The 11,340-nt window shown below is 51.4% G+C and overlaps 2 protein-coding genes and 1 pseudogene across 3 annotated transcripts; 2 read left to right on the forward strand and 1 right to left on the reverse strand.

Annotated features, from left to right (window-relative positions):
* The first annotated feature begins 1,585 nt into the window (after positions 1 to 1,585).
* On the forward strand, positions 1,586 to 1,950 carry LOC112308754 (nuclear transport factor 2 pseudogene; annotated as a pseudogene).
* A 3,617-nt stretch (positions 1,951 to 5,567) lies between these two features.
* On the forward strand, positions 5,568 to 9,541 carry SLC25A35 (solute carrier family 25 member 35). Of its 2 annotated transcripts, none has more exons than XM_024565128.4 (6): positions 5,568 to 5,898; positions 6,247 to 6,818; positions 7,690 to 7,755; positions 8,195 to 8,347; positions 8,667 to 8,801; positions 8,976 to 9,541. In XM_024565128.4, exons 2-6 carry the CDS (start codon positions 6,444 to 6,446, stop codon positions 9,147 to 9,149), a joined length of 903 nt encoding a protein of 300 aa, XP_024420896.1. In that variant the 5' UTR covers positions 5,568 to 5,898; positions 6,247 to 6,443; the 3' UTR covers positions 9,150 to 9,541. The 2 variants fall into 2 exon arrangements, with proteins under 2 accessions (XP_024420896.1, XP_024420895.1); XM_024565127.4 differs by having other exon boundaries at positions 5,897 to 6,035.
* A 7-nt stretch (positions 9,542 to 9,548) lies between these two features.
* RANGRF (RAN guanine nucleotide release factor) lies at positions 9,549 to 11,018 on the reverse strand. The gene is made up of 5 exons (XM_024565131.4): positions 10,780 to 11,018; positions 10,574 to 10,690; positions 10,217 to 10,373; positions 10,041 to 10,126; positions 9,549 to 9,815 (listed from the first exon to the last, which is right to left on the reverse strand). The coding sequence occupies exons 1-5, from the start codon at positions 10,854 to 10,856 to the stop codon at positions 9,692 to 9,694; spliced, it is 561 nt and encodes a 186-aa protein (XP_024420899.1). The 5' UTR covers positions 10,857 to 11,018; the 3' UTR covers positions 9,549 to 9,691.
* Positions 11,019 to 11,340: the final 322 nt, after the last annotated feature.

An 11,340-nucleotide genomic window follows, 5' to 3' on the forward strand; every position in this document is an offset into this window, starting at 1 on the left:
CTAGCCCACAACCCAGGAATGTGCCATGACTGGGAATCAAACCAGTGACCCTCTGGTTCACAGGCTGGCGCTCAATCCACTGAGCCACACCAGCTAGGGCTATTGTTTATGCTTTTACAGTTGTCCCAATTTCCCCCTCTTCCCCACTCCACCCAGCCCACCCCTCACTCCCACAGTCAATCCCCAAACCATCGTCCATGTCTGTGGGTCATGCATATATGTTCTTTGACTAATCCTTTCACCTTCTTTCAAGCAGTCTCCTCTCTCCCTCCCCTCTTAGAGCTGACAGTCTGTTCCATGTATCTATTCTATCTGATTCCATTTTGCTCATTAGTTTATTTTGTTCATTAGATTCCACATATAAGTGAGATGATATGGTATTTGACTTTCATATGGTATTTTACTTTCGCCGACTGGCTTATTTTGCTTAGCATAACAGTCTCCAGGCCCATCCATGCTGTCACAAAAGGTAAGAATTTCTTTTTTACTGCTGTATAGGATTCCATTGTGCTTTTTTATCCACTCATCTACTGATGGGCACGTGGGCTGTTTCCAGACCTTGGCTACTGTAAATAATGCTGCTGTGAACATAGAAGTGCCTATGTTCCTTTGAATTGGTGTTTCTGGATTCTTTTATTTTTCCACATTTTTAAAATTGTTCATGTATAGTTGTTTCCATTTTTCCTGGGATTCTCAGGATATATCCCCAGAAGCGGAATCACTGGGTCAAAAGGTGGTTCCATTTTTAATTTTTTGAGGAAATTCCATATTGTTTTCCACAGTGGCTGCACCAGTCTGCATTCCCACCAACTGTGCACTAAGGTTCCCTTTTCTCCACATCCTTGCCAGCGCTTGTTGTGTGTTGATTTATTAATAATAGCCATTCTGCCAGGTGTGAGGTGATATCTCATTGTGCTTTTAATTTGCATTTCTCTGATGATTAGTGATGTTGAGCATCTTTTCATATGTCTATGGGTCACCTGTATGTTCTCCTTGGAGAACTGTGCATTCAGGTCCTTTGTCCATTTTTTAATTGAGTTGTTTGTCTCCCTGGTGTTGAGGCATATAAGTTCTTTATATATTTTGGAAAATTAAACTCGTATCTGATGTATCATTGGCAAATATGTTCTCCCTTAAGAGTCGGTTCCCTTTTCATTTTGATGATGGTTTCTTTAGCTGTGCAGAAGTTCTTTAATTTGATGTAGTCCCATAAGAGTTTCCAGCGGGCCCACTGCTCAAAGCAAGCACAAAGATGGAAACCATGACTTTTCAGACCTATAAAAATCACCACCTGTTTATGTACGCCCCATCCAATTCCAAAAGAAACTGAGCTCCACAGACAGCACCAGGTTGCCGTTGCTGCTGCCGCTGCCGCCATCACGCCAGCCCCTCAGATACCAAATGGTCAGGGGAGGCTGATGCTCAGTGAGCGAGAGGTCATCAAGGTCATTTCTGCTCTTGAGGAGCTGGCCTCAGTCCGCCTGGGGACTGTTGGGGTGAAGCAGGAGATGGCGTGGCCCACGGGCCTCACGAAGGAGAAGCCATCTCGAAGGTCTCACTCAGCAAGGCCGGGTGATGCTCCAGAATGGGAGACAAACCAATTTGGGAGCAGAATGGATCCAGCTTTATTGAAAGTCACTACCAACTATTTGATAATGACAGAAACCAACCAGGCACAATTACATTGTCACATCATTGTCACATGGCCTTACAATTGCAGGGGAAAGCTGCCATTGTGGAGAAGTTGTCTAGCCTTTCGTTCCAGAAACTCCAGCACGGCATGACCACGCAGGACCACCGGGCTACGCCAGATCATCTGCTGCATCATCAGCACGGTTGTGGGCCAGCCTAAGGCCAATGAGGACCCCATCATGGGGTTTTACCAGACGATCCTATTAAAAAGCATCAACCAATGACATGGTCAGGCTTGCTCTGCACAACTTTTGTTGACCTCCTCCCAGCCAGGCACTCATGCTGTTTCCTCCTCCTTCCTCTTCCCCATACTATTCATACTCTTCCAGATGCTCCAAATATCATACACAAATAATCAGGGCCACAGTGGGGGTGGGCACAGCCACTGCTGCTGCCCAGATACTGTGCATGATGTTTGGATGCTAGACTAATTGCATCTGACAGAAGTTTGTGTTGTACCAGTGCCTGCCTTGGTGCAAGGAAAGACTTAAATAATGCAAAAGGGTTTTTTTTTCTTTAATTTATTTAATCTTCCCCTGATGATATGTTTGTGGATTTTAGAGAGAACAGAAGGAGGAGAGAAAGCGAATAAAATGTCAGACCGTTTCTTCCTGTACATGCCATGACCAGGGATCAAACGTGCAATCCAGGAATATGCCCTGACTGGGAATCGAACCTGCAATCTTTTGGTGTTTGGGAGGATTCTCCATCCAACTGAGTCATCCAGCAGCCAGGACTGATTTTTCTTTTCTTTTTCTTTTTTTAAATACGCTGACAAGGTACTCTAGTAACCCAAAGAAGTGAAGGAGAAAGCAGCTGCCTCACCTCCCAGACATTGATTTGTTCAGATGTTTTAATGCCTGATGATACAATAAAACCACACAAAAAACATTTCTTAACAGTTTAAATTGTTTTCATTAGTTTAATAGTTGGCTGGGCATCAATGACTATCCTGCCTTGTTGGCTCTCTCGTGTCTCACCCACTTTCCTCTACTCCAACTCAACAATACCTACTGCAGGGAGTAATGTGCTGAATCAGCGCTCCCAGTGGGCCTCAGGGAAGTGAGCCACAGACAGGGAGAGCTCGGGTCTGGCCTGAAGCTTCCCTTGCACTGAAACCTCTGCAGTTCTGACACCTCTCGTGACCTCTACACTGCGTAGGATCAGGACTCTAGTAACATGACAGATGACCCAGAGTCCCACTGAACATGGAGAGGCCTTGGCAGGAACTGGCCCATCAGGTTCAGATCCTCTGTACAAAGGGCCTAATAAGACCAAGGGTGAGCAAGGATTTGAGGGAGAGGGACCTGTTCTACCCCCCAGAAGAGTTAGGATCACATCCAGGCCAAGAAGAGGGCAGCTCAGATCTTGTACCATCTGCTTCAGACATTGCTGAAAGGCAAGTGGCCAGAACAGCCAGGCTCCAGTGCCACAGATGCAGGCCTGGTTTTGTTGGAGTACAGATTTAGAGCTATGAAAGGCAATCTGAGTTTGAGGGATTTGGCTTTAGGATTGCTCACCCCTCCGACCTCTCTCTGCAAGCATCTTTAGGCCTCCTTTTGTTTCCTCCCTCACCACACACCTCACTGTCTTCAAATCCCAGGAAGTCTTAGCTATGGGGGCAGTTTACGCTCCTCAGTTTGGGGGATAGAGGACTTGCCCAGAGCAACTCTAGCCCTTTAGCCCTGAGACTTGGTGGTGTAAACCTGGTGGCAAGGTAGCGACCACAGGCTAGAACCCAGGACTTGGGCTGGTGCCCTGTTAGGGGTTTTAGAATTGGTGAGGGCATATGATCCCAGGTGCCCTCATGGATCCCAGGTGCCAGCATGGATCCCAGGTCTGAGTGCCTACAAATGCAACCAATCGGCGTTTCTCTTGAATCGATGCTTCTCTCCCCCCGCCCCTCAAAAAGCAAATGAAGCCCTGGCTGGTGTGGCTCAGTACACTGAGCGATGGCCTATGAACCCAAAGCTCACCAGTCTGATTCCCAGTCAGGGCACCTGCCTGGGTTGTGGGCCATGTCCCCAGTAGCGGGCGTGGGAGAGGCAACCATTTGCACATCCATGTTTCCCTCCCTCTCTTCCTTCCTCCTTTCCCCTCTCTCTAAAAGTAAATAAATAAAAATCTTTAAAAAATATAAATAAAAACCAAAAGTAAATGAAAATGTCCTCGAGTGAGGATTAAAAAATGAAGAAAATCTGTATAAAGTATGGACTTTAGTTAATAATACTGTATCAATATTGGTTCAAAATTCTAACAAAATATCATATTACTATAAGATGTTAATAATATGGGAACTGGATTGGGGTATATGAGAACTCTCATAGTATCTGTACTATTTTTCTGTAAATCTACAACTTCCAAAAATTAAGCTTGTTTTTAAAAAATAACACTTTACAAAGTGTCTATCTCTAGTTTTCCCGGATATTAAAGATAAAAGCCTTAAGCCAGTGGTTCTATCACTTTAGCACACACCAGAATAACTGAGAGGGCTTGTTAAAGTGTATTGTCAGTCTCCACCTCCAGAGTTTCTGGCACAGGAGGTCTAGGGTGGGATTAGAAAGTGTTCGTTTCTAATAGATACCCCAGCGGTGTTGGTGGTGGTAGTGCTGCTGCTGCTTCTGTTCCAGGGACCACACTTGAAGAACTACTGGTATAAACCTAAGGATTAAAACAAGAGGAATTCTCACGCCATCCAGCAGGTGAAGGCATTTGGGGAACACTCCTTGGAAATTTCTTGGAGACCCTTCCAGAGCCCAGGAGAAGCCCCATTATCTACTCTACTTTACCCTCCACCCTTCCTGCTTCTTCCTAAGGCTCAATGACTTAGCAGTACACTGGTGCGATGGAAACGATTCAGACCAGATTGGCAGGGTACACAAGAACTCCCATTGTAGCAAAGGAGTCAGAGAGTAAACAATTGTTAAACAAAATGAGAAACGTGGGTAAATGTTTGAGAAGCAAAGCAGAACTGGAAATGGCTTGAACATGGAGAATTTGAAAAGCTCCGAGGGTTAGGAGAGATGAAGTTCAAGGTAAGGAATGATTTGAATGATTTGGAGATCACCAAAAGAAGGGGGCAAGGATATTCTGATCTGGCTGTTGGCACAGGACACCCTAGGGCACAGGAGTATGGCAGCTCTTGACTTTTCAGGAAATCTGTAAATTGAACACCTGGTGGAAGTCCAACAGTTTCACTCAGGTAAGTGTAATAGATAATTATCATTCCATTTTACAAAGGGAACTCTGAAATGTTAAGTAACTTGCCCAAGGCCATCTAGCTGGTAAGCAGGAAGAACCAAACTGGAACTCAGAAGGTTCTCTCAGTCTAAGTCTGGTGACGGCCTCTCACACAGGTGTGCCCTCTACCTCCTTCTGCAGCCTCAGATGACAGGTCCTATCCATCTGCCTTTTCCAGCTGGCTTCCCCCTCAGTCTCTTCCCAGCTAGCTTCCTAGTTTCTTTTCTCAGAACTTCTTCCGTGACTAACCATGATCAGACTCATGGGCAAGGGCAGGAGGCCAGAATCTCAAGATCTCTCCCACCACCACTTGCTGGCCCTGTGTAACCTAAACCCAGCGATTTAAATCTCCGCCCGGTCTTTTCCTCCAGGTTGCTGAGGATCAAAAGAGCACAGGAATGAGACCACGCTCCCTCACCTTCCATCAGGCCCCCTTCCCTCCGGCCGCAGCCAGCTACACCCGGGGCTAGAACCTAGGAGTCCGGTTCAGCAGGTGCGTCTCACCTGCCCCGCGGACACAGCCGCACCTTCCAGGCTGTCCTGGCACCAGAGCCCATCAGGGCGTGTATCTACAGTTGGACAAGTCCACTGGGCGGAGGCCCGGGACAGAACGCGCAGGAGGAGAGCCCCAAACACCCCAATGGTAGACTGCTGCCTTCGCGTTCAGCCTCCGCACGCGTCCAGTAACCCAGGGTCCAACCTCTCCTCCCCGCCAGTGATAAAACCCTCTGCTCTCCTGGTACCTCCCCCAGGGATCCGAGGCCTCCAACCTGGACCTGCAGCCTGAGCCGGGAGAGTTAATTCCAACCGCCTCGCAGCGGGTCTCCGGGGTCGCGTCGCCGGGAGCGCGTCCCATTGGCCCAGGAGCCGGCTCGGCGCTGATTGGCTGAGGCTCTCCTAGGCCCCCCCATTGGGCGCTGCGCACCCCGACCGGAGTGTGGTGGCGCCTTCTCCGCAAGCTACCCGGTAGGGCTGCTGCGAACTCAAGCAGCTCCCTGGGAACGCAGTCTCCGCCGGAGTCCAGACTTCCGCGATCCCGATCTCCTTGCTGTCCCGGGGACGCCACCAGATCTCCCGGATTCTCTTCCTGCATAACCTCCTGGGTTTTTTCTTTTATCTTCCTTCCCAGCTCCCCACTCAGCTCCGCGTTTCCCTTCCCTACTCCCGGAGCCCCAGCAGCCAGCCATTCTCAGCATCCCACCTGCCGTCCCCCTGACTTCTGCCCCTCCTTGACATCAACTCCTTTAACCAACAGAAGCCTGTCATAACCTTCTCGTCAGACTCTCCTAACCTCTTCTTTCTTCTCTTTGCCAGCTCCTGACTCCCAAATCCAGCTAACCTTTGACCTCCTGACATTTGACCCTGACACTCTTGACTCCGGAGACCTTAAATTCGTACCTCCTGCAGCCCGGATTGCTGAAACTGAGGCCTTTCCTGATTTCTGACCCCGTTTCTGAAGCTCATTTTGACTTTCTTACTCCTGGGCCAGTTCTTGCTACCACTACTCCACCATGGACTTCGTGATGAGCGGCCTGGCAGCCTGCGGGGCCTGTTTGTTCACCAACCCCCTGGAGGTGGTGAAGACTAGGATGCAGTTGCAGGGAGAACTGCAGGCCCCTGGCAGCTACCAGCGGCACTACCGAAACGTCTTCCATGCCTTCATTACCATCGGCAAGGTGGACGGCCTGGCTGCCCTGCAGAAGGGCCTGGCCCCTGCCCTCCTATACCAATTCTTGATGAATGGCATTCGGCTGGGCACCTACGGGCTGGCTGAGGCTGGAGGCTACCTGCACACGGCTGAGGGCACCCTCAGCCCGGCCCGCAGCGCAGCAGCTGGCGCCATGGCTGGGGTCATGGGAGCCTACTTGGGGAGCCCTATCTACATGGTGAGAAGAAGGGTCTTGCCTGAGGCCTCCAAGGCAGACACTTGGTGTGGGATGGGGACCTGGGCCTTCATAATTGATAGAGGTTGGAAGTGGATTTGTGTGGGGGTGGGTGAGGAACTTGAGTAACATACCTCAGCAAGTGTAGGGATCAGGGGCAGTCCTGGACATCACAGAGTTACAATCTTACAATGGGCCCTTTTGAGTTATCCAGATTATGGACCCTTTGCCTGAGGCCCAGAGAGGGGAAGTGACCAGCTCAAGGTCACACAGCTGCTTATTGCTAGGACTAGGCCCAGCTTTGCACTCCTCCTGGGAAGACACTGAGAGGCAGTGAGTTCTGAAAGAGAGGCAGTCTGGTCTCACTCCTAGGGTATGAGATTCAGGGACAGTAACCTCTTCAAAGTCAGCTGAAGCCGTGGCCCCATGAAGTGTTGGGATCAGGTGCAGATGACCCCTCACAACCCACCCAAGTCTGATGGGGAAACTGGTTGTGCTGGTGGCTGGAGATCCTGTCTGGGAATAGGAGCTGGCATGAGAGGCTGGACACTCAGGTCTTGCCTAATGTGAAGAGTCTTAGGAAATGTTGCCATTCTCTAACCTCTCCATCCCCATGCCTACTCACAAGGGAAGGAGGCTGTAGAGGGGGGGTGGGGGGGTGTCTTGCAGTGATATGAGATCCATTCCCCAGGACTGGAGCCAAGGGACAGAGTTTCATGACCAATTCGTTAAGTGGGATCAACAATAATTATCAGATTAAAAGGATATTCATTGTTGAACACCCTAGAGGAAGTGTGAGGGGTTCAGGTGTTTGGGTCTCTGAGGTAGAAGGATGGTCACTAGGCCATAGGTTGTGACACTCTCTCATCCTCAGGTGAAGACACACCTACAAGCACAGGCAGCCTCAGAAATTGCTGTAGGGCACCAGTATAAGCATCAGGTAAGGTGTTTCCAACCCTGCTGGAGTCCCTGTCATTCTCTCCCATTTGGCCCCAACTTTCTGCCTGCACCCAGCAGCTCCAACCCAGCCAAGGCTCTGCCCAACCAATCAATTCAGCCTCATTCTGCCCCTGAAGTCTGCCCAGATCCTCTTTCCCACATGTTCCCCTGTTCCTCTAGTCTTCTGCACCCGTTTCTCCTGCCCCATTCTCCCCCAGTCTGCTAATGTCCTCACTTCCATACTCCCTAGTCTGGGATGGCAAGGGAGGAAACAACAGGGTGGTCGACAACCAAAGGGCAACATTCTGGCACTGAGCTCACACACAAAGATTGTCCAGACATCAGATGCCTGTTATGCACCCATCATTAGCAGTGTTGGAAGACAGCAGCCCCTGATGCCAGGGTGACTAAATCCCTCCCCATGGTCTTCCCTCTGCCAGGGCATGTTTCAGGCACTAACAGAGATTGGCCAGAAGCATGGTCTGGTGGGGTTGTGGCGTGGGGCCATTGGTGGCCTGCCCCGAGTTATCTTCGGTTCCTCCACCCAGCTGTGCACCTTCTCGTCCACCAAGGACCTCATAACCCAGTGGGAGGTACTGCCTGGGGAAATGGGTGGGACCACCCTGGGAATGTGGGCAGGGGAGTGCAGGCCAAACTGAGTCTTAGAGAGGTCAGTACCAACATTTAATGTGAGGGAGTGGCAGGAGGGTTGGGGGTCACCCTCTACAGCCTTCCCACAGCTCTCATCATTCCTCCCAGGTTTACTGAGTCCTTCACAGTGCGTATCATCAAACTGTATTATAACTGATAGAGTGGAAGCTCCCTGAGTTACCAGCTCTCTACTGAGGGCCTGCCCTTTCCTAGGAGTTGAACGATTGGCTGATTGACAAAGCTCTTCCTCCCTTCCCTTAGATATTTCCTCCCCAGAGCTGGAAGGTGGCTCTGGCAGCTGCCATGGTGAGTGGGATTGCAGTGGTCCTAGCCATGACACCCTTTGATGTGGCCAGCACAAGGCTCTACAACCAGCCCACAGATTCTCAGGGCAAGGTAAGGGAATGCTCTGGGGTTCAGACAGGCAGGGAAAGCCGGAGAGGGAAGGGGGAGAGCAGATTTTGGCTGCAAGTGAGACAGCCCAAAAGGCAGCCTGCAGAACTGAGGCCCCTGATGGGCTCTGACAAACTCCTTCCCTACACTCTCCCTCCTTCTCCAACCTGCTCTCAGGGCCTCATGTACCGGGGGATGCTGGACGCTCTGCTGCAGACAGCTCGGACAGAGGGCATTTTTGGCATGTACAAGGGTATAGGAGCCTCCTACTTCCGCCTCGGCCCTCATACCATTCTCTCCCTCTTCTTCTGGGACCAGCTGCGCATCCTCTACTACACATACACCAAATAACAGCGACTCTTCCACACTCCACCAAATCGGCACTCCTTGGTCACTTCTGCCTCCATTTCTATGTCCTGGTGACTTCTGACCAGTTGACCTTTCATCCGTCAGAGGGGGACAGCCAATACCACTCCCCATCTGTTTTCTCAGGGTTGAATTACTACAAGAGAGTTTCCCTCCTTCCTTGGGTGTCACTTTAAACATCCTCTACCTGCCCCCCTGTACGTTTCACACCCTCCCCTCATGGCTGAACCAGTCACCCCAAACTGTATTTCCTCCCTTTCTCCACTGCCAGCCTTGGGTCCCTTCTGATCCCATGTACAACTTTATAAACTCCCCCTCGAAGACCAAAGGGTACTGGGGAGACCCGAGGTCCTTTTAGATTCAAAGGCACAGAGATTATGTTGGTTATAAAACAAGTTTATTTCTGCAGAGAAGTGTCTTATGTTTATGCACAGGGAAGGAATTTGGGGGATATATCCAACCCTTTATTCCCCTTGCAGAATGGGCTCCCCAGGTCTTCAGCAGCATCATGTAGCATTTCAGCATCTTTACTGGGGACCAAAGATGTTGGGATCATGAAGAGTCAGACTGGTCACCAGCTGTTCAAAGTCACCCAGGCTCCAGGGTGGAAGTGACTGATTTTCAGAGCCAAGAGATGACCTATTGTCAGGGCTTGGGGGTGGGGGAACAGATGGGGAGATAACATCATCCAGGACTCCTGTGTGGAAGCCCCCACTTCCTGATCCTTGGAGGACCTGGGTATCTGTGACCCCAAACCTCTGGCCCACTCCTACTTCCTTGGAGGACCCCACCAGCCAGCCTCTCTGCTCTGCCCCTCCCAGCCAATTTTCCTGGGGACCCCACTCATGAGCCACATGCCCTTTCTGTCCTCCTTACGGGGGCTGATTGAAGGTGAGCAGGAGATCAGTCTGGTACCGAGGCAGCCGCAGCAAGGCCTGGTGCAGTGTCACCTCCTTTGCTACCTAAAAGGATCACCGTCAGGATGCTTACCTGATGCCCTAAGGCCAGCCCCTTCACCCCTGCAGGACATCTCACACGCCACCGGCCCTTACCTGCTGATTCTCTTTAGCTACCTGCTGCTTGCCAGAGAGGACCCAGGCTTCTTCACAGCAGCCCCTCAAGGCCAGGTTCTCTAAAAGGAGGGGTTGCACAGCCTCCACTTGAACAGTCCTAGCGTCCTGCACCCCACCAACGTCCTCAAAGTGATACCTGGAGTGGGAGGAGCAGGGTCATGGAGGGGCAACTCTCACGGCCACCCTAAAAGCATCTTTAAGTTTGAACTTGACTCGCTCACTTCCGGTGATAGGTTTGTCCTCGGAGTTCTCGTAGCCCGGGTCCACCGCAGTCACAGGCCCCACCCACTTCTTTGGATCCGGCCCTCCCATTGGCCAGCCAGGGGCCCTCCTCACCGCGCGGCCGCTTCTCCCTGCACGTGGGCCTGCAGTTCTAGAAGCTCCACGATCAGGCTCTGCTCCGTCATGCGGTGGCAGAAAACTTCTTGATTATCTGGCACCGGTCGGAGGTCGCTGGAGCGAGGCAAGGCAGACCCTAGTCGACCCCGGCTCGTTTCCGCCACCCACCCGATTGGCCTCCATCCGCGCTGGGGATTTCTAACCTTACGTCAATGGCCCCGGTAGGGAGCGTAGCAGAGAAGGCGCCCCCGAACAGTGGATAGTCTCGCGTGGGCTCCATGGGTCTGGGACTAGAGGGATTTAAATGAACCCTAAATGAAGCTACATGGCATCACCTCCCTGGGTTTCACCGCAGCCACCGCCACCGCCAGTCTTCCTTTACTCCGGCCCTTTAAGATTTGGCCCCGCCCTGCGATCGCGCTTGCCCGTCGGCGCCCGCGCCTTCAGCGGCGTCCAGCGGTGCTATTCCCGGAAGCCACGTTCTTAGGAGGGCGGGGGGCGGGGCCGCAGAGTCGGATGGGGTTGAAATCAAGGTTCGGGATTTGTGACGTGCTGTAGTTACTCACTTGCGACCGCTTGTCTCCTCCGTTTAAACGGGGCACACATTCTAAGAATGTCGCCTGAGACCCTCCTTAGGGGTCGTTGCTCGTCCAAGTGACCGACGTCTAGACGAGGTCTCTGAGTCGGGGGCGAATATTTTAAGTTACCCAGCTTTCTTCTCGAGCCCTCTTGACAGCGAATGACCTGCCAACCCGATCGCTAAT

Source organism: Desmodus rotundus, chromosome 9, assembly GCF_022682495.2.
Source record: "Desmodus rotundus isolate HL8 chromosome 9, HLdesRot8A.1, whole genome shotgun sequence".
Taxonomy (NCBI): domain Eukaryota; kingdom Metazoa; phylum Chordata; class Mammalia; order Chiroptera; family Phyllostomidae; genus Desmodus; species Desmodus rotundus.

Bases quoted from the DNA above. Each gene is read 5' to 3' on its own strand.
- SLC25A35 (XM_024565128.4), top strand. From the start codon at position 6,444: ATGGACTTCGTGATGAGCGGCCTGGCAGCCTGCGGGGCCTGTTTGTTC. The intron at 7,756-8,194 runs GTAAGGTGTTTC...TCCCTCTGCCAG, and splicing joins GGCACCAGTATAAGCATCAG to GGCATGTTTCAGGCACTAAC. The intron at 8,802-8,975 runs GTAAGGGAATGC...ACCTGCTCTCAG, and splicing joins CCACAGATTCTCAGGGCAAG to GGCCTCATGTACCGGGGGAT.
- RANGRF (XM_024565131.4), bottom strand. From the start codon at position 10,856: ATGGAGCCCACGCGAGACTATCCACTGTTCGGGGGCGCCTTCTCTGCT. The intron at 10,691-10,779 runs GTTAGAAATCCC...GCCTCGCTCCAG, and splicing joins ACCGGGGCCATTGACGTAAG to CGACCTCCGACCGGTGCCAG. The intron at 10,374-10,573 runs GTGAGGAGGGCC...CTCCCACTCCAG, and splicing joins CAGGGAGAAGCGGCCGCGCG to GTATCACTTTGAGGACGTTG.